This window comes from Bufo bufo, chromosome 5, assembly GCF_905171765.1.
Source record: "Bufo bufo chromosome 5, aBufBuf1.1, whole genome shotgun sequence".
Classification (NCBI taxonomy): domain Eukaryota; kingdom Metazoa; phylum Chordata; class Amphibia; order Anura; family Bufonidae; genus Bufo; species Bufo bufo.
In genome coordinates this window covers 154,228,873-154,251,827 of record NC_053393.1, presented here as the reverse complement: position 1 = coordinate 154,251,827, position 22,955 = coordinate 154,228,873, and the positions used below count along the sequence as shown (strand labels likewise).

Sequence of the window (22,955 nt, the reverse complement as noted above, 5' to 3'; positions counted from 1 at the left end):
CTGGCCAACACTTTCGAGGTGTGGTCCCCCATACTGGAAAGAAGGGACGGACCCAAAAAAAGTGCAGTGTGTCACAGGAGGGGGATACGGAAGGACACCACCACTCAGTGTGACACGTGCCCCGATCATCCGGGCCTCTGCATTGACGGTTGCTTCAGGGAGTACCACACTTCCATGGAGTACTAAATTTATATTCCCCTTCCCCAATTTATCCACTGATAATCGGATAAAAAAAACTATGGTTCTCAGACTTGAGACACTAAAACTAAAAAAATTTATATAAAAAAATATTTAGTAAAACTAAAATAAATAAAAAAAAGTACACATATTAGGTATCGCCACGTCTGTAAGAATCTGCTCTATAAAAATACCCCATGACCTAACCCCTCAGATGAACACTGTCAAAAAAATAAAATATAAACTGTGCAAAAAAAGTTGTTGTTTTTTTTTTTGTCACCTTACATAACAAAAATTTTAAAAAGCAAGCGATCCAAAAGTCATATGCCCCCCAAAATAGTGCCAATAAAACCGTCCTCTCATCCCGCAAAAAATTAGCCCCTACCTAAGATAATCGGCTAAAAAAAACGGACACTTAGACTATGGAGATACAAAAATTATTAATTCTTTTTTTTTTGTTTATAAAAAGAAAATATAGTGTAAAACTTAAAAAAGTAGACATATTAGGTATTGCCTCTGTAAGAATCTGCTCTATAAAAATACCCCATGACCTAAACCCTCAGATAAACACTGTCAAAAAAATTAAATAAAAACGGTGCCAAAACAGCAATCTTTGGCAAATTTTCCATTTTAATCCGTTTTTTTCCAGTAACAAAGCAAGGGTTAACAGCCAAACAAAACTTAATATTTATTACTCTGATTCTGCAGTTTACAGAAACAACCCATATGTGGTCGTAAACTGCTGTATGACCAAACGGCAGGGCGCAGAAGGAAAGGAACGCCGTATGGTTTCTGTTAGGCAGATTTTGATGGCCTTCTTTTTTTTTTTTTTTTTTTTTAGCAGCATGTCCCATTTGAAGCCCCCCTGATGCACTCCTAGAGTAGAAACTCCATAAAAGCGACCCTCATCTAAGAAACTTCACCCCTCAAGGTATTCAAAACTGATTTTACAAACTTTATTAACCCTTTAGGTGTTCCTCAACAGTTTATGGCAAATGGAGATGAAATTTCAGAATTTCTATTTTTGGTAACCTTGCCTCACAAAAATGTAATATAGATAAACCAAAAATCATATGTACCCTAAAAATAGTCCCAACAAAACTGCAACCTTATCCCGTAGTTTCCAAAATGGGGTCACTTTTATGGAGTTTCTACTCTAGGGGTGTATCAGGGGGGGCTTCAAATGGGACATGGTGTAAATAAACCAGTCCAGCAAAATCTGCCTTCCAAAAATCACACAGCGCACCTTTCCCTCTACGCCCTACCGTGTGCCCGTACAGTAGTTTACGGCCACATATGGGGTGTTTCTGCAAACTACAGAATTGGGGCAATAAATATAGCATATTGTTTGGCTGTTAACCCTTGCTTTGTTACTGGAAAAAATGGATTAAAATGGAAAATTTACCAAAAACTCTTGTGGAACACCTAAAGGGTTAACTACATTTGTAAAATCAGTTTTGAATACATTGAGGGGTGTAGTTTCTAGAATGGGGTCCTTTGGGTGGTTTCTATTATGTAAGCCTTACAAAGTGACTTCAGACCTGAACTGGTCCCTAAAAATTGGGTTTTTGAAAATTTCTGAAAAATTTCAAGATTTGCTATTAAACATAGAAACATAGAATGTGTTGGCAGATAAGAACCATTTGGCCATGCATCCACTACTCTCAGTAAAGTAATACTTCCTGATATTACTTTGAAACCTTTGCCCCTCTAATTTTAAACTATGTCCTCTTGTAGCAGTTTTTCTTCTTTTAAATATTCTCTCCTCTTTTACCTTTTTGATTCCCTTTATGTATTTAAAGGTTTCTGTCATATCCCCTCTGTATCGTCTTTCTTCCAAGCTATACATGTTTAGGTCCTTTTTAATCTTTCCTGGTAAGTTTTATCCTGCAATCCATGTACTAGTTTAGTAGCTCTTCTCTGAACTCTCTCCAAAGTATCAATATCCTTCTGGAGATATGGTCTCCAGTACTGCGCACAATACTCCAAATAAGGTCTCACTAGTGCTCTGTAGAGCGGCATGAGCACCTCCCTCTTTCTACTGGTAATGCCTCTCCCTATACACCCAAGCATTCTGCTAGCATTTCCTGCTGCTCTATGACATTGTCTGCCTACCTTTTTAAGTCTTCTGAAATAATGACTCCTAAATCCCTTTCCCCAGATACTGAGGTTAGGACTGTATCACTAATTTTATATTCTGCTCTTGGATTTTTACGCCCCAGGTGCATTATCTTGCACTTAACAACATAAAATTTTAGTTGCCAGATTTTTGACCATTCCTCTAGTTTTCCTAAATCCTTTTCCATTTGGTGTATCCCTCCAGGAACATCAACCCTGTTACAAATCTTTGTGTCATCAGCAAAAAGACACACCTTACCATCGAGGCCTTCTGCAATTTCGCTGATAAAGATATTAAACAATATGGGTCCCAGAACAGATCCCTGAGGTACCTCACTGGTAACAAGACCATGGTCTGAACATACTCCATTAACTACAACCCTCTGTCTGTCCCTCAGCCACTGCCTAATCCATTCAATAATATGGGAGTCCAAGCACAAAGACTGCGATTTATTGATAAGCCTTCTATGTGGGACAGTATCAAAAGCCTTACTAAAGTCTAGATAAGCGATGTCTACTGCACCTCCGCCATCTATTATTTTAGTCACCCAATCAAAAAAATCTATAAGATTAGTTTGACATGATCTCCCTGAATTAAACCCATGCTGTTTTTCATCTTTCAATCCATGGGATTTTATATGTTCCACAATTTCCTTAAGTATGGTTTCCATTATTTTCCCCACTATTGATGTCGGGCTTACTGGCCTATAGTTGCCCGATTCCTCCCTACTACCTTTCTTGTGAATGGGCACATTTGCTCATTTCCAATCTTCTGGGGCGACTCCGGTTACCAGTGATTGGTTAAATAAATCTGTTAATGGTTTTGCTAGTTCACCGCTAAGCTCTTTTAATAGCTTTGGGTGTATCTCATCAGGCCCCTGTGACATATTTGTATTAATTTTAGACAGCTGACTTAGAACCTCTTCCTCTGTAAAGACACATGCATCAAAAGATTCATTAGTCTTCCTTCCTAACTGAGGTCCTTTTCCTTCATTTTCCTTTGTAAAAACTGAACAGAAGTATTCATTGAGGCAGTCAGCTAGTTCTTTATCCTCTTCCATATACCTTCCGTCTTTTGTTTTTAATTTGGTAATTCCTTGTTTTAGTTTCCTTTTTTCATTTATGTATCTGAAGAATGTCTTATCGCCTTTTTTCACTGACTGAGCTAATTTCTCTTCTGCCTGTGCTTTAGAAGCTCTTATAACTTGTTTGGCCTCTCTCTGCCTAATCTTATAAATTTGTCTGTCATCCTCAGTTTTTTTTTTATAATTACTAAATGCTATCTTTTTGTTGTTGATGATTTTGGCCACTTCTGCTGAGTAACACAGTGGTCTCTTCCTTTTTTTGCTTTTACTGACAAGCCTAATGCAATTTTTTGTTACCTTCAATAGTGCCACTTAAGTAGTCCCATTTCTCCTGGACTCCATTGAAACTGTTCCAATCTGATAGGGACTCATATACCACTAATCTAATTTTAGAAAAGTCAGCTTTTCTAAAATCTAAAACTTTTGTTTTTGTGTGGTGTGACTCAGTCACTGTACTTATAGTAAACCACACTGACTGGTGATCACTAGATCCCAAGCTTTCCCCTACAGTAATATCAGATACCAAATTCCCATTTGTGAATACTAAATCTAAAATGGACTCCTTCCGGGTTGGCTCCTCCACTACTTGCTGTAGAGATAATCCCAGTAGGGAATTTAGAATATCTGTACTCCTGGCAGAACTAGCTATTTAATCTTCCTGATGTAAACTGGAAAACTAAAAGTCTCCCATAATGATAACACCCTTTCAATGTCATTTTAGCTATTTCCTCAACTAGTAGATCATCTAATTCTTTGACTTGGCTAGGTGGTCTATATATCACACCTACACAAGTTACCTTATGATTATCAAGCTGCAAGGTAACCCAAACTGACTCTAAATTGGTCTCGCTAACTTGTATTAAATTAGATTTTATGCTATCTTTCACATACACATACAGGGCCACCCCTCCCCCTTTCTTGCCTTCTCTGTCTTTCTTATATAGAGAGAATCCTGGTATTGTTATATCCCAGTCATTACTCCCATTGAACCATGTCTCAGTAAGCCTTGTAGCGTCCCCAAAAACTAAAATGGCATTCCCAAAATGATCCAAACATGAAGTAGACATATGGGGAATGTAAAGTAATAACTATTTTAGTAGGTATTACTATGTATTATAGAAGTTGAAAAATTGAAACTTGGAAATTTGCAAATTTTTCCAAAATTTTGGTAAATTTGGTATTTTTTTATGAAGTACAATATGTGACGAAAAAACAATCTCAGAATGGCCTGGATAAGTCAAAGCGTTTTAAAGTTATCACCACATAAAGTGACACTGGTCAGATTTAAAAAAAATGGCCTTGTCCTTAAGGTGAAATATGCCCGTGTCCTTAAGGGGTTAAAGTGCTGTCTACCCTCAGACTCAGTACTTCCAAGAGCATATATTATAAGCCTAACTGATTATAGGAAAAAAAAAAGGGGTGACATAAATAAAGGAATAAAGATGAATGTGTGTCTTAAGCTTGTGTTTTTCTCCTCACCTCTTTCTTCTTTTGCAGTCTACTGGCACTCCAAGTGGAACCGTCAAAGTTTCCTCATCTGTAGCTTCTAAAGCAAATACCTCGGTTCCCAGTTCTACATTTCTTAGGATTTGCACCACTCCACAAACTGTATCTAATAGCCAAGGAACCTCTACAGTAATAATTAGAGCCTCTGCCCCTTCTCCTGTAACCATTTCATGCACTTCACCTGCTGCCACCACGACCACTCCGTCCACTGTGGGTGTGACTGGCACTTCTGCTCTGGCACTTAATTCTAGCACTGTTGCGGTTTTACCTATTAGAACATCAGTATCTCCAGTTACACCCATTGCTGTGAATTCTTGTAGTTCAGTTGTGATGCCAACTGCAACTGTATGTCCTTCCCAAATGCCAGCACTTACTGCCTCCTCTGCTAAACAAGCAACAGCAAACCTAGTTAAAACCTTCACCCCATCAAGTGGACCTCCAAGTGTTACTGGTGGCCCCACTATCAAGATAGCAGGCTGTAATATTTGCAGTGCACCTACTCCAGTTGGGTCAACAATTATAGTATCCAGCATGTCCCCGTCTGTGAAGGAAACCAACCGACCTGTGCAAATACAAGCAAGCATTCCATCTGTCCACTCAAATGTGAATATTTGCAAAGCTGAGCCTCTGAAGAAAACGCAAGGTGCACAGCCTCCAAATACCACAGTAAGCGCAGTAAAATACAGTTTTTTTTTTGTGTTTTTTTTAAAGATAGGGTTACTTTTTAACAATAAGTTAATGAGGTTTTATGATTTCAGCACAAAAGGTTTGTATAACTAAAAGTCATACAGTTTTCAAATATACTTTCTGTATTAGTTTTTTTGTTTTGTTTTTTCCTTTTTTTCCCCCCCTAGCTCTCTGCAGTAATTCAACAGGCGTTCAATTCAGTTACTGGGGATGAAGATCTGTTATAGCTGTACGATACACACAAATTTATGGCTCATAGTGATCCCTCAAGATACAATGGCCTCAGGATACAATATTTTCAACATACAGTGGCCTTTTCTGACCCATTGTAAGTTGAAATCAGACTCCACATACAATGTCTCAGAACGCGATCCAACCAATCAAGGTCACTTCTCTGTAAAATAGCTGGATTAGTTGCTAGTTAGCAGCTGTTCCTGATTCTTTTATGTAAGGACTTGTTTAATTTGTCATAGTTATCTGCTTATTTTTCTTAAATCTTAATTTTCTCTTAGCTTGGATGACATTTTGGGGCTTTGGAACAGATTACTCAACTTACAATTGTTTAATATTGTAACTTGAGGGACCACTGTACTTTCACACTTGCGTTTACATTTTCCGGTATTGAGATCCGGCAGAGGATCTCAATACTGGAGGAAAATGCTTCCGTTTTTGTCTTGATTCATTGTCAATGGGAACAAAACTGGACAGATTGGAGTGCTCCAAAATGCATTCTATTCCATTTGGTTGCGTTCCCAGACCAGAGAGCAAAGCGCAGCAAGCTGCGGTTTTCTTTTAGTCATGGGATGCTGAGCAAAACAACTTGCATGTTCCACAATGCAAGTCAATGGGGACGGATCCGGTTTCTCGGATACAATAGAAAACTAATCTGTCCCGCATTGAGTTTCAGTGGGGCTCATGACGGATACGTCATTTTTATTTTAAAGATAATACAACCGGATCCGTTTATAACGGATGCAGAAGGTTGTATTATCAGTAACGGAGTATCCCTGCCGGATCAGGCGAAAACACAAGCGTGAAAGTAGCCTTAAACCCGTCTAGGTGGGAGCAGACGTTCAGAGGGAACATTTTACATATCTCAATGCAAGTCTATGGAGATGGAGGGGTGAGCAGGAGCACACACAAACAAGCAGACTGCTCCAGCTATATGGGCTGAGATCTAAACTTCCTATGCTTTATTCACAACCATACAGGTCATTACTTCTCTGATCCTGGGACTGCTTCTTAGTGAATAAGAGAAGGTTAGGAAGCAGATTCTCCTCTACTTCCTGTGTGCATTGGATGGCAGCTAGTCTTCACTCACCATCTCTGAGAGAACTGCAAGCTAGGCATTCAACATGCACAGAGGACAACTGCTAAAAAAAAAATGGCAAACTAGTATCAAAGAAAAACGTAATCTCAAAAAAAAAAAATAACCCTGACACGGCTGACAGGATAAGGCAATAAAAACATTTTTTTTTTTTGTTTCTATTGTGCAAAAGAACATAAAAACCCTAAATAAAATATTTATTTGGTAATGCCATAATCATAGTAGCCCATAGAATAAAGGTAATGCGTTATTTTTTCTGAGCTATCATGAGATATTTTTTTTCAAATTTTTTTTTCTTTGTATAGAACACTGGTGCGTCTTGTAGTCTGAAAATGCAGTAATTGGATGACAGCAAGCATAGGTCTTGAAAACATAAAGACTGATACAGAAAGTAATTTGAATATTTGTATAACTTTAATTGTTCTGTATAATTATTCAGTGAATAATCTTTATTTGCTGAAATTATAATAAGTGTTAATTTTTTTTTTTTTAACTGATCTAGCAACTTTCAGTACAGCAAGAATTTACAGGCTCGAAAACCATGTAATCCATCACATCCATCTATTCTGTCCCCAGTAATCTGGCAAGCTGTAACGAACACTTGAGTGAACAGATCCTTATACTGTGTGTGTGATGGAACCAGTTATGTTTGCCTGATTAGTTAAAGGGGTTGGCCACTTTCTGGTTACTGTTGTCTGATGTGTTTGTGAGATGGTTATATGGCACTTGCTAATATAGTCTTTGTTGAAATTCTGCACCATTTTATAAGGTATCTTCCCTTGTTTACAAAGTCTTTTGTGCTGTCCACAGAGAGGTCCTGTCCATAAGATGGCCGCTTATGGAGGGTCATGTGACCTCGCAAATCTCTTCCGTATGATGCCTCCTGCAAACTGCACTTGTTCTGTTGGGGGTTTAGTGCAGGCGTAGTGTATTGGAATGGAGCAGACCTCACATGGAGGTGATTTGCCTGGTCACATGACCCTCCATCAGCAGCCATTTTGTGGACAGCAGAAAAGACATTGTAAACAGGGGGGCATACTTTATAAAATATAGAAAATGGTGCAGAATTTCAACAAAGGCTATATTAGTAAGTTCCATATAATCATCTCACAAACGCATTGATCAACAGTAACTGGAAAGTGGCCACCCCCTTTAACTAGATTCAGTGCAGGCAACTAAACAAACTTTTTTATTGCTAAGAACGTTATGTACCTTGCATAGCTGTTCGGCCAACACTTATTCCACCTGACCTTCCCATACACATGCACACTTGGCTCAGTCGAGCGTGTATGTGTTAATAGTGAAGGGAGACTCCATCAGACGCCTCTAGTGGCAGCAAAGGAATGTTAAAATCCAACCCGACCTCAGCCAGTGGTGCACAGTCGGGGCCCCACTGTACACATTAGAAGGTCTTATGCTTGCAAGTAAATGACATTCTCCACAAACTGCAAAATCTATCTGGTAGGAAAATGGTTAAAATAAAATTAGGCTTTTATACAGCGCATGAATCCTCATTTATAGCTGCGTGATGTATTTTTAGAAGAATGCTTAATCATGGTTTGTAATCATGCAGTAATATATTTATCGGTCATGTCATTCTCTGTATTACTAAGAGGGAATTACGGTATCTGGCAGCGTTCTGTAAGGTAGATGGCAAAATCGCACCGACACACATTATGGCGATCTATTTCATCATCCTAAAGTACAGGTTTTCCTAACTTTAGAAGCTGAGACATTCCTCTTTTATGTAATTAGTTTTGCTTTTTTTTTTTTTTTTTTTTTTTTTTTTTTTTTTTTTTTTACACTATTTTTATACTTTTCTCTTAACTTGTCCGTCTCAATACTTTTGCCTAAAGTAATGGTTGTGCCTCTAGAATACAAGTTTCCCTTTTTAATTTAAAAGGAGTTATTCCATGATTAAAAGGATTGAACTGAGCTTGTGCTTCCATCTCAATTTCTCAGTGAAAATTAGAAGAAGAGCAGCTATAAGTGGCGCTATACAGATAGATTTCAGTGAATAACTCGGCTGCTATACTAAATGTTTAATGACCTGCAATTACAAAAGTCTTCAGATCCAGGAGCTCGTTTGAAAAATGTAGATTACTAAAAAGGGGTTGTCCTACCAAAAAAAATAAGTGGACTGATATGTGTTATATTTGTCCGATATTGGTGGTCCTGCTTTATCTCTGAATGTACACCTTAATCATATTCCCTGTCATTTATCTAGGAAGTCCTGGATAACGTAAAGAAGTGCAAGAATTTTCTGGCAACATTAATCAAACTGGCATCAAGTGGACCTCAGTCACCAACCATGGGGCAAAATGTCAAAAACCTGGTGAAAAACTTGCTGGTAAGGTTTTATTGTTCTGATGACTGTAATAGACACAAAATGTGCAAAACTAGGTTTCTCGCTGGTATCATTGGGGGACACAGGACCGTGGGTATAGCTTGCTGCTGCCACTAGGAGGCGACACTAGGCTGAAAAGTGATAACTCCTCCCCTGCAGGCTATATTCCCTTCATCCTGGAGAGAGCATATCAGTTTTTAGCTTAGTGTCGTAGGAGGCAGACCTCCCTGCTTAGCAGGGTGGCTCTTTTACAATTTAGTTTTTATTTTATTTTATTTCTTTAGGTTAAGGGGCACAGATTCGCATGCGTCTGTCTCCCTGGGAGGCTGGCCGGTGTTGCCTGTTCCACCGCCCTGCCTCTCCCCCCCGAGAAGACAAAGCGGACCAGGGCAGCCTCGCTCCCCTGCTTCCCGCCAGCAAGAGGGCCACCTCCTCCCCAGCCCTTCTCTGCCTGGACCCCTGATGCCTGGTGCCAGCGGTCGTGGGGTGGCCCTGCTGGTACAAGACTAAGGGTGAAGAACACAGATGAAGACAGGTGAGTATTACTGTCCCTCCCTGTCCCCCTCACATGGCCCCCTTCTTAAGGGGGTAGCGAATCCTCCACCCGTCGCCCATCTCACCTCAGTACGAAAGGGTTAATCCCATTCCACGGCGGCGGCATCTTATTTTCGGTCTCCCCACCCCTTCCCGATCTAGACATATCAGGAGGGAGCATTCAAGGGGATTCCGCACCAAACAGGCGCCTTCGGCGCCCTATTCCGGACCCCCGCTCTCCGACCGACCGGGTGGGCTTCCCGGTCGGCCAATCGACGCTTCTTCTCGGCGGCTCCTTTTCAGGCACCCGCTAAGCCATCCCAGGAGGGCAGGCAGAACGGATCCCCTAGTCCGCCGGACGCCGCAAAATCTAGGCCCCAGCTTTATTCAGGCCTACTGAGTTATTTCTTTCTTTTACCTCCGGCCACGCTATTACTCCTCCGATGGGCTTACGCGGCCAGTGAACACAGACGGCCGCATTCCGGACATCGATCCAGGTACGCTCTGTACTGACTAACGGTGAGTCCCAGTCGGCCGGCGTGATAATTTAGTCCCGGCTTTGCGGCCTTCTAGGCCGCAACTTCCTTCCTCAGGTATGGGGGGGGCGGATCCTTTTTTCTAGAGCGAATCTCCCCGGGAGCCCGCTGGCTCCGCCCCGGTCCTTGGGCGGCTTAATTCTTCCTGCACAGCCACCTTTTTAAGGCCCTGGTTTACTCTAGATTTCTATCTGCAGGCACAATGTGCTTTAATATTGCAGTATGCAGCCCTTCCTGACCTACTCTCCATATGAGGCTAGGTCCTCACCAAAAAAAAAAAAAAAAGATAAAAAAATAAATAAATAATAATTATGCGCCATACAGATCCTGCCCTCCTCAGCCCACATCACCGCACGATCACCTTGTCTGGTGTACCAACTGGGCCTGTACCCCATCCCAGACAGTGGAGGACTTCTCTCAGTTCTCCCAATCGCACTCCGGGGCCGTTGGTGGATAACGGTCCACCTGCGCAAATCCAATGGAGTGCATCTGAGGATTCCCAATCCGCCCTCTGGGCCGTTTGGTTGATTATGCTCCAACTGAGCAAATACAGTGGAGTACATCTGCAGGATTCCCAATCCGCCCTTCGGGCCGTTTGATTGATAGTGCTCCAGCTGCGTAAATCCAGTGGGGTACATCTGAAGGATCCCAATCCGCCCTCTGAGGCCGGTTGGTTGATAATACTACAACTGCACAAATATCCAACTGCGCAAATCCAGTTGAGGACAACTGAAACTTCCCATCCACCCTCCGGGGGCGTCTGTTTGATATTTCTCCTCCTGCGCAACACAGCGGAGGACCTCTGGAAGTTCCCAATCCACCCTCCTGGGTCGTTTGGTTAATAGAGCACCGTCTGCGCAATCCGGTAAGCAGACCTTTAGTTCCATTCCACCTACGGGTAGTTTGGTTCTTATGTCAACACCGCCACAGCAGCCTGCAACAGCCATGGGCTAGAGGCTGAGAGGTGGAACTGCGCACGAGCGGGCCGAAGCAGGACAGTTATTCGGACTCTGACATGAATCCGGATCATTTTTCCAAGATTACGTCCGTGCTAGCCGGTTTTGGGGTATGCATTAACCCCTTCCTTAGACACTATTTACACTTCTACTGGATACAGTGCTTAATTGGGTATTACCTCCTTCCTGAGGTGGACTGACCGCACTAGCATTGGTCTCAATGCCAGCCATAGGTGCCCCTCGTTCTGTGAGTGGCGGAATTGAAGTTCCACTGGGCTCAGTATCGTCAGCATACATTAACCTTTTTGTATAGGTGCCATTATGGCATTCTCACTGCTGTCGCAGTTTTTACATACGCTGGGATACTGGGCTGGGATAATGGCACTTCCCACAGAGTACAGAACTCGTCATATGCAAGTTCCTGCTAGGTGCGTTACCCCCTTCGAGGTGTGATGTATTTGCACTACCTCGGGTTACAGTACTTACTGGATATGTTACTCCCGATCATAGGTAAAGTGTTTGCACTGCCACTGGGCGCAGTGCTTACCGTAGGTTTTCCCCCCTCCATTGAGTGGGTAATTACACTTCCGTAGGTTGCGGTTCTGACTATCGCGCTACCCCCTTCCCTAACCAGGGGAATTGCGCTACCATTGGTTGCTATTCCTTCTCTCATTTGCCATCACATACTTCCTATGGCATTACCCTCTACAAACGATCCATTAACGGGGGAATCGCTATGCATCTTTGCATGCTGTATTTCAACTACGCCACGTCTCTAGATGACTTGGCTGCCTTCACAGGTGGTCCTTGGCAACAGTCGGTACCCGCTGGTGCCTGATATTCTCCATCTAGTGGCATATGGATACTGACGCTGGATACTAGGGATACTCCCATATTGTATCCCTCTTTTCTTCATGCACTTATTGGAGACACAAAAATGTCGGCCTTTGTGCTCTCAGGGGAGTCATCCAGCCTTGTGTCCTAGAGACTCCCCATCCCCATGAGCCTCCACCGTTCAGGTCAGTCACACTGCACAGGGTACTGTGATCAAGATCCAGCAAGCTAAATATTCCACTGACTCCGGATGCTTCGTCCACCACTCATCCTTATCTAGGTGAGGGTGTTATGCTGGCACTCCGCAGTGACTACTACAACGGCTTCTCCTTCGCAGGGTAGTCTTCATGCTAGGGCTAGATGCTCCTAATCGCTGTAGCGGGACAGCCCCCCTCAGGTAGGGGTTCTACCCTGGTACTAATTTGGCAGTTGCTCCTGTTCAGCGCCCTTTTCAGGTGGAGGGTTTAAGGTTAGCTATACTAACTGGGCCAGCTTCATACCAGGACTTCTACTGGATGTCCTCAGACCTTCCCCTCATGTCCACGCTGGCGAAGCATGCGGTAGCCCCTACCGCACGAGGGGTGTTTGAGTCACCATTACATGCTAAGGTTCCTACTGCATAGTTCTTTCGTCAGGCAACGGATTCCTCTAACACGAGAATCAGTGACCTCTACGGTGTGGCCTACTCCTCAGCTGGAGTATGGCGTGAGCATTACTCTTGGGGCTTGTATGGCCTCCCCTTCAGGCGGAGTATCGCATTACCACTAGATTCTGTAGAGAGCCAGTCTCACATGGGAATGGGCTTTAGTTCTGGCCTCTTTCTGGTTTACTACCAATAAGGGTCCGTGGCTCTGACAACTGTTGTCCTTCTGTCGTCGGCTCGGGCGTGGCGATGTTGTAGTTACCATGGCTGATCAGCGCCTACCTTTGAGTGCGTTCTACTGGGTAGCTCAGTCCCTACGGCACTCGTCAACACTAGATTGCCGTTCGAAGCGGGACTTGGATTCTAGTAGTCATACCGTAACGCCATTGGTGCTACCTCTCTTCAGATATCAGTAATGTCTACGTCACCTCAAGCCAATGGTGGTTGTTCTTTCACTGCTCATTCCAGGGGTGGACTAAGAGCCTTCCCAAGACGGGTAGAGCGGGTGTCTGTTACGACGTCCCTCGCTAGTAGGGGTTTTGTCCCTGGAATGGATCACACGTTTCCTTTCCGATCTCTCCTCGAGTTGGATAACTGATCTCCTTATCCTTCTGTCTAGCTGACCAGTAGCCATGGGTTGTACGACTCTGGAAGCCCATCTCTATTTTTGATGCGTTGGACGTCGTAATCGAACTTCACCCAGCAAGAGTATTTCTCTCATCTTTGTTCCACTCATCTGCCCTTCCAGGCAGCGTTGCCGCTTGGTTAAAATATGGTCACTGACGGGGCTTCCCATCACAGGTGGTGCTCACATTGGCTTTACTTTACCTTTCTCTCGTGGTGTTGATGCTTTGGCCGGCAGTGGGGCACGCCTGGCTCAGGCGTTTTTCTTAGTGATTCTCGGGCAGCTTCTCTCACTAGAAATCTCTCCACAAGCCTCTACGGCTATAAGGGCGTTGGTCTACCAATATTCTGCTCCCTAGGGGGCGTTCTCTTGACCAGAGGTGAATCCTGCGGACTTGGCCTTTTTTTTTAAATCAGATCATTTTTATTGAACATTTTACAGTGTAAATACACGTTTTATCACATTACGTACAAGGATGACATAGAGACATACTGTCCATAGGGCTAATAACAAAAAGGACACCAAACTATGTGTAGTAATCAAGTTTCAATCCAACCCATCCCACCCCACCCTAACCTGCAAAATACAAAGGCACATTGTTAAACATTTCTATTCAGACGTCGAAACGACAGCCATGGATCCCACAATTTTTCAAATTTCGCTGGACATCCACGCTTCTGGTACACCATCCGTTCATAACTCAGCATCGTGTCAACCGCACTTAAGAATTCGCCTAGGGTTGGCGGCGCTGTCTGTATCCAATGTAGGGCTATTAACTTCCTAGCGACATATAACATTCTACCTATAGCTATTTTATGCACCTGACCGGTGGCCAATTCAGAGACATATCCTAACACACACCCTTTCGGGCCAGAGGGTATTCGTACTTTGTAAACGTCCTGTGTTGTCTGACGTACCAACTCCCAGTATCTCCCTAACCTCTCGCACGTCCACATCATATGCAACAAATCTGCAGACACCACAGAGCATCTTGGACATTCATCCGTGGGTCTAAACCCTATACGGAACAAAAAAAACGGTGTTTTGTAGACTCTATGGACAATAAACAGCTGCAAGAGTTTACGTCCTTCACTCAAGGAAGAGAGAGGTATCGCCTCCAGTATGTCAGACCATTGGTCATCAGTTAATTCGCCAACATCTTTCTCCCATTTACTTTTAGCCGCAAGCGGATGTGACATTAGAAACTTATCAAGCAACAGCTTGTATATACAGGAAATCATACCTCTCCTCGCCCCCCTGGACAGAATCTGGTGCAATACAGCATCTCTCCCAGCCACCATAGTCGTACCTTTTAAATGTGGAGTTGTATGCGTGTCTCACCTGAAGGTACTTATAAAAGTGAGTTCTAGGCAGTTCATACTTCTCCTGAAATCTGGTAAATGACATGAACTTCTTTTCCTCCAAAAGATGGCCCAACCTCAGAATACCCTTCCTTTTCCATGCCCCAAACTCAGACAGGGAGAGGAATTCCGGCAGCACGGGATTGTCCCACAGTGGAGTGTATTCCGTATTGCCGAAAACCCCCCTCAGGAGCTTGACCTTATTCCACACGGACTGCATCAAGTGTCCCAAATCACCCATCGGACTACTCTTTCCAGCCCCCTTAGTCTCAAGGATCAGCAGTAGGTCATTAGAGGACAAGCAATGTTTAAACAACTGACACGACATCTCACTCGACTCCAGTTCCATCCACCCCTTAAAATGTTGGCATTGTGCCGCCAGGAAGTACACCCAGGGGTTTGGCACTGCAAGGCCCCCTTCTGTTTTAGGATATTGCAACGTTTCAAGCTTAATTCTCGGTTGCCCCTTCCGCCATATGAGCTCCCTGAAAGTAGCATTGATTGGAACAAATTTGGACTTTGACAGCCAGACCGGGGAGTTATGTAGAACATAGAGTAGCTGGGGCATCAACACCATTTTAATGAGATTAGCTCTTCCCGCCACCGACAGATATACACTGCGTGCAGAATTATTAGGCAAATGAGTATTTTGACCACATCATCCTCTTTATGCATGTTGTCTTACTCCAAGCTGTATATGCTCGAAAGCCTACTACCAATTAAGCATATTAGGTGATGTGCATCTCTGTAATGAGAAGGGGTGTGGTCTAATGACATCAACACCCTATATTAGGAGTGCATAATTATTAGGCAACTTCCTTTCCTTTGGCAAAATGGGTCAAAAGAAGGACTTGACAGGCTCAGAAAAGTCAAAAATAGTGAGATATCTTGCAGAGGGATGCAGCACTCTTAAAATTGCAAAGCTTCTGAAGCGTGATCATCGAACAATCAAGCGTTTCATTCAAAATAGTCAACAGGGTCGCAAGAAGCGTGTGGAAAAACCAAGGCGCAAAATAACTGCCCATGAACTGAGAAAAGTCAAGCGTGCAGCTGCCAAGATGCCACTTGCCACCAGTTTGGCCATATTTCAGAGCTGCAACATCACTGGAGTGCCCAAAAGCACAAGGTGTGCAATACTCAGAGACATGGCCAAGGTAAGAAAGGCTGAAAGACGACCACCACTGAACAAGACACACAAGCTGAAACGTCAAGACTGGGCCAAGAAATATCTCAAGACTGATTTTTCTAAGGTTTTATGGACTGATGAAATGAGAGTGAGTCTGGATGGGCCCGTGGCTGGATTGGTAAAGGGCAGAGAGTTCCAGTCCGACTCAGACGCCAGCAAGGTGGAGGTGGAGTACTGGTTTGGGCTGGTATCATCAAAGATGAGCTTGTGGGGCCTTTTCGGGTTGAGGATGGAGTCAAGCTCAACTCCCAGTCCTACTGCCAGTTTCTGGAAGACACCTTCAAGCAGTGGTACAGGAAGAAGTCGTCTGCATCCTTCAAGAAAAACATGATTTTCATGCAGGACAATGCTCCATCACACGCGTCCAAGTACTTCACAGCGTGGCTGGCAAGAAAGGGTATAAAAGAAGAAAATCTAATGACATGGCCTCCTTGTTCACCTGATCTGAACCCCATTGAGAACCTGTGGTCCATCATCAAATGTGAGATTTACAAGGAGGGAAAACGGTACACCTCTCTGAACAGTGTCTGGGAGGCTGTGGTTGCTGCTGCACGCAATGTTGATGGTGAACAGATCAAAACACTGACAGAATCCATGGATGGCAGGCTTTTGAGTGTCCTTCGAAAGAAAGGTGGCTATATTGGTCACTGATTTGTTTTTGTTTTGTTTTTGAATGTCAGAAATGTATATTTGTGAATGTTGAGATGTTATATTGGTTTCACTGGTAAAAATAAATAATTGAAATGGGTATATATTTGTTTTTTAAGTTGCCTAATAATTATGCACAGTAATAGTCACCTGCACACACAGATATCCCCCTAAAATCGTTGATCCAGGGAGTTATTCTGATTGCCTGATTGGAGTCGGGAAGGAATTTTTTATTCCCCTAAAGTGAGGAAAATTGGCTTCTACCTCACAGGGTTTTTTTGCCTTCCTCTGGATCAACTTGTAGGATGACAGGCCGAACTGGATGGACAAATGTCTTTTTTCGGCCTTATGTACTATGTTACTATGTAAAATAGCTAAAACTAAAAACAAACTAAAAACTACTTCCAAAAATATTCAGCTTTGATATTAATGAGTTTTTTGGGTTCATTGAGAACATGGTTGTTGTTCAATAATAAAATTAATCCTCAAAAATACAACTTGCCTAATAATTCTGCACTCCCTGTAGTTTACACCATGCCTTAGTTTTATTATGAAATTTAATAACCAGCGGGTCAAAGTTAAGGCGTCCAAAGTCTCGGATTCTCGGGGATATATGGATACCCAAATACTTAAAGGTCGCTACACATGGAATACTTCTGTCTGTGATTGCACTTGCCCGTCAAGCAGCATAATCGCCGACTTCAGTTAATAGTCAGACCCGACAGATCCCTGAAGCAATCAATGATTTTCATAGCCGCTTCCAACGATGGACCAGTATTCCCCAGAAAAAGCAAAGTGTCATCTGCATACATCGCCACTTTATTATTAACTGTCCCATATTGGAACCCCCGAATGTCCGTTGATTTACGAATCGCTGCGGCTAATGGCTCAATCGCAACTGCAAATAGCAGAGGCGACAACGGGCACCCCTGTCTAGTACCCCGGCCCAGACAGAACTTGGGGGACACCCCTCCATTCGCCCTGACACATGCTTTGGGTTTAGAGTATAGCACCCGGACCCAGGATATATACTCATCTCCAAATCCCATATACGCCATAACTCTCCACAGGAATCGCCACTCAATGCTGTCAAAGGCCTTGGCCGCATCTAAAGAAAGGATAGCTCTATCTCCAACATTATCAGCTGGAAGTTGAATACTGGCAAACACTCTTCTAATATTAATTGACGTTGATTTCTGAGGCATGAAGCCAGTCTGGTCAGAGTGTATGATAGACAGAATCACTTTAGACAGACGCATGGCCAAGACCTTTGCAAGCAACTTAACATCAGTGGAGAGCAACGATATCTGTCTATATGAGTCAGGGAGAGAGTGATCCTTGTCCGGCTTAGGAATGACTACTATTACCGCCTCCTGCATGGACGGAGGTAGCTCCCCCCTCTCCTTGGAATAATTGAGTACCTTCAGAAGTTCTGGGAGCAGCACTTCCGCAAAGGACTTATATACTTCCGCCGGAAGCCCATCCAAACCTGGAGCCTTGTCGTTAGCCATAACAGCTAATGCCGCCCTCAATTCTTCCAACTCAATCGGCTCCTCTAACCGCATACTGTCTTCCCTGGAAAGCTTAGGGAGATTTAATGTGGCTAAAAAGGCGTCAATCTCCTCATCCGAACATGTCACCTTGGAAGCATACAGAGAGGAATAAAAATTATTCAGTATATTCAAAATGTTATCCGTATCACGCCTGAGGACGCCGCCAGCATCTAACAGGCCAGATATACATTGTGACCCTTGCTGCGCTTTTGCGATAACCGAGAGCATATGGCCTACACTCTCCCCTTCAGTAAAAAATTGCTGCTTGTAAAACTGTCGTTTCCTCTCTGCTACCTCCAAGAGGTGACACCTCAACTCCTCCTGCCTAGTCTTTAAGGTATTGCTTGTGAAGGATTTAACACAAAAGCTTCCCCCGCTAGCTTCATGTTATCATGTTTCTGCAGATCAAGCTCTTTAGATTTAGATTTAATCCGACTGACTGTTTTAATAAAGGATCCTCTGAGGAAGGCCTTCATCGCTTCCCAGACGACTAACGGAGACGCAGTCCCTTCATTTATACAAAAATATTCCCTAAGGAATTGAAGCATATCGGACGGGTCACCCATCAGTTTTAACCAAAAGGCATTTAGTCGCCAGTACCTAACCCCCGGCCTGGCCGTCACAGATATATCAAGGGTGATGCTAAATAAGGAATGGTCAGATAGGGTCCTAGAGAGATATTCTGAGTTCTGTACAAACGGGGAACATATGAGCATTTACCAGACCCAGATCTATACGCGACAGGGAGCCATAGGTCGAGGAGCAACACGAGTATTTCCTGTCCAGGGGGTGGGTCTCTCTCCATACATCCATCAGACCTATTTCCCTCAGTATTCTTGCAAACAAGGTTTCACCCGTATTACTACCGCTAGGTGTGATCTGGCATCTATCAAGCGAACTGTCAAGTACATTATTAAAATCTCCCACTATTAACATTGGAAGTTCAGAAAATTCTGCCATAAACTCCATAAGCTTCCTTAAAGGCACCGAGGAAAATGGTGGGGGTATATAGATTGTCGCCAGCACCATTCTCATCCCTTGGACCACACAATGCATTCCTATATACCTTCCCTCTTCATCCACACATACCCTAATGCATTCAAATATAATATTCTTATGAACTAGGATACTAACCCCCCTGGAATGCGAGGAGAAGACGGAATGCACCGAATAACCCAGCCACGGCTTTTGCATGACATGTATAGATTGTTTGGTCATATGCGTTTCTTGCAGGCATATTATTGCCGGCTGATATCTAGATAGGTAACGGAACAGACCGTGTCTCTTTGTAGCATCCGCCATTCCCCTCACATTCCAGCTAAGTATTCTCGTAACAGGTCCCATAAGAATGCATACATACATAAAAGTACATTTGACTACACCTTTCCACCTCCCAACAGCTGCGGGGGAAAAACAATGTTAATCACCAGATTACAGACTCCCATCTCTTCTCTATTTCCCCCGACAAAATATACAAGGACTGTACGTTTCAGCATTTTAGAATTGCCATCAATAGCACCTTTGACGGTAATAACCCCCGCTAATCCCATCCCCCCTCCCTCCCTCCACCCAACTATCCCTCCCCAGCCAATAAACATATGCAGCATAATTAGATTCAGTAATGAACTTGGGGCCAACATTGTGAACCTGGCCCAACAGCGCCTGAAGCAGCACAGCATCCAGCACGATACCGTACGCAGGCACATTAGAAAGGTGGAGAGCAACCTCGGGCGTATGCTCTACCCACAAAATGTCTCCAGCAACCGGCTAAAGACAAAAGAAAATGTCCACAACGGTGGGTGGACAGTCCAGGGGACATCAAAACTTCAATCAGGAGCAGGAATGTCCAACAGTCTCAGGTGTCTGTTGATGGAATCCTAAGGCGACGCTCATTTTGATCCAGCCACTTGACCGCAGCATCCGAGTCCTCAAAGAACACCGCGGATCCAAACGCCGCCACCCTGAGCCTGGCCGGGAACATCATGGAGTACTATACTTGCAAATCTCTCAGCCTCCGTTTAATCTCCACAAAGCGAGCTCTTTTTTTTCTGTACATCTGACGAATAGTCAGGGAACAGAGACACCTGAACCCCATTGATTTTTAAATCCGGATGAGACCTTGCAGCCCTCAGTATAGTGTCTCTGTCTCGATAGTGCAGGATTTTAGCCAGTATTGGACGTGGCGGACGTCCTGGCGGCAAAGGCCTGGTGGGGACCCTATGTGCTCGTTCAACAGCGTAAAGTGCAGAGAGTCCTCTATCACGGAATTTTTCCGCGAGCCATTTCTCAATAAAATCAGTAGCCTCTGGGCCCTCAGATTTCTCAGGAATGCCCACCAGCCTTATATTATTGCGGCGAGAGCGGTTTTCGAGGTCGTCGGTTTTAGCATAGAGCGCCGCTATATCCTTTGACGCAGCCCGGCTCTCTCTCTGTAGGGTAACAGCCCCATCTTCCAGATCCGAGACCCTCCTCTCTACTTCTGAGGTGCGTTCAGCCACCTTATGCAGGTCATGACGGATAATGGACATGTCCGCTTTTAGACTTCCAATATTAATATTCATATTCTGGAGGGTGGCGTTACAGCTAGCAATAGCTGCCATCACATCTTTCAAGGTGGGCTCAGGGGCATTGACCACTGGCAGACACTTTTCAGTGCTGCACAGGCTAGCACTCGCCCCCCCCTTATGCTGAACTGAGATTGCTGGTCATCATTACAGGGGCCATCTTGCTCCCCTAAGCCTTCCTCCACTTGTGCCAGGGTGCCCTCTCCTTCTCCCCATACATGGCTGGGGGACTGGTGTGACTTGTGAGCGAAGCGCTCTAGCCGCGCTGCCGCTCCCTGACTCACCGCCACCCTCAGGTCAGGCCACTCTTCCTCCTCAGCGCCATCTTGGGATCGTGCCTCTCTGTCCTGCCGGCTCGGCGTTTTGCCTCTCTTTGCAGGCATGATGATATTTCTCTTCACCGGACCGCTTCCTGGCTATGTCCCCCGCTCCTACGGCTGTTTTAAAGGTATATCGCCACCGTTGTAGGTATTTTAGACAGGATTCTTGCCGGAGCTAGTGTGGCGTGCGTCCTACTCCATGCGCCGCTAAGCTCCGCCCCCGGACTTGGCCTTTTAGTTCTACTTCCAGCTTACAGCTATTTGGTGGCGGTATTTTTTTATTTTTATTTTTTTCTCAGAGTTGGTACGCCTTCTTGTACGTACTTTTTTCTTTAAGTATGAACATAGGGCAGTGTTCCGTCCAGGATCCTCTTTTTTCGCAGAAGGTGGTTGCCTTTCCACGCCCTCACAGACATGGGCTTCTCTTCTTTCTCCCTCGTAGTACACGAACCGAGCTCTCCATCAGCCATGTGATTTGGCCTCTGAGCTTGCTTGTCCTTGACTAGCGCTTACAGCCGTACGGACCTCTACCAATTTTTATCCTGGAATCCTTGTCAAGGCTGACTGCCTCCAAAGGATGTTTTCCAGATAGATCCGTTCTACAGTTGCTCAGGCATTCCGCCCTCCGGGTAAGGCAACGCCAAGCTGAGTCTTGGCCCACCCGACCAGCGGTCAGTGCTTCTCGGGTCCATCTCCTTCATGCAGTAGCTTCCCAGTGTGGAAGGCAGTGTCTTGGTCTTCTGGGCACACGTTCATCAAGTTTTACCGGGTGCCTTCCTAGGCACCAGCGGATACCGTTCTAGGCAGCAAATTCTTGCAGACGGCAGCGAGTTACGCATCCTCGAGGGCGTTTTACTCCATGGGCATGTGATTTGTTCCCTCCCCGTGGACTGCTTTAGGACGTCCCACGGTCCTGTGTCCCCCAATGATACCAGCGAGAAAACAAGATTTTTGTGAAACTCACCTGTAAAATCTCTTTCTCGCGTAGTTCATTGGGGGACACAGCTCCCACCCAGTAATTTCTGTTTGCTGTGATTGTTGGCGGTTGTGGAGCCAGTATGGCCCCAGTTCTGGTTTGATCCGACTGGCTTTGGCCAGTTGTTGGTTGTTTTTTTTTTTTTCTCCTACTCCTATTGCTTGGGCACAAACTGATATGCTCTCTCCAGGCTGAAGGGGGTATAGCCTGCAGGGGAGGAGTTATCACTTTTCAGCCTAGTGTCGCCTCCTAGTGGCAGCAGCAAGCTATACCCACGGTCCTGTGTCCCCCCCCAATGAACTACGCGAGAAAGAGATTTTACAGGTGAGTTTCACAAAAATCTTGTTTTTGGGTTCAGTTCCATCAGGTTCCTCCTGCTTTTTACCTACCAGACTAGCGTACTGCTGCCATATGTCACCCAGTATAAAAAAAACAAAAAAAAAACAAACAGCCTGATGTACCAATTATATGTCAATGGCAGGGTTGGACTGGGAACTTTAAAGCGAACCTTTCACCTGCATTTCACTTAATAAACTATTAAAAGTACCTTATAGATAATCCTCATTGTGTTATCATACAGTCTTGTCCCGCTTTTCTATCATGTATATGCATGAAAAAATCGCCTTATAAAGTACTCTTCTCCAGCTCCACAAGTCACGATAGAAGTCAAGGGGGTAACCCTTCCCTCACTCCAAGCTGTAACTCCCCTGCCCTAACCCCGCCTCTATGCAGTCTAATTGACACCCGGCTCAGTCGCCGGGACCGCGCTTGTACAGGCGGCGCATGTGCCGTCGGACTCGAGCGCGATCCTGTAACTGAATCGCGCATGCGCCGTCCCCGATGCCTGCCTGTCTTCAAGATAGCCATCTAATTAAATCTGGGTTTGTCACATGTGTATATTTATGTATAGATAGCCCCATGAAATATGCAGAGTTTTTGACATATAATACCTGCTGAATATGATAACAATGC

General features: G+C 44.3%; 1 protein-coding gene across 1 annotated transcript in view; it reads left to right on the top strand.

Annotated features, from left to right (window-relative positions):
• TAF4B (TATA-box binding protein associated factor 4b) overlaps nt 1-22,955 on the top strand; it is a 140,628-nt gene that overhangs the window by 26,421 nt on the left and 91,252 nt on the right. The window contains exons 4-5 of the mRNA XM_040433895.1: nt 4,878-5,231; nt 9,128-9,250. Of these exons, the coding sequence (XP_040289829.1) occupies nt 4,878-5,231; nt 9,128-9,250 (477 nt within the window). The remainder of the gene's footprint in view (nt 1-4,877; nt 5,232-9,127; nt 9,251-22,955) is intronic.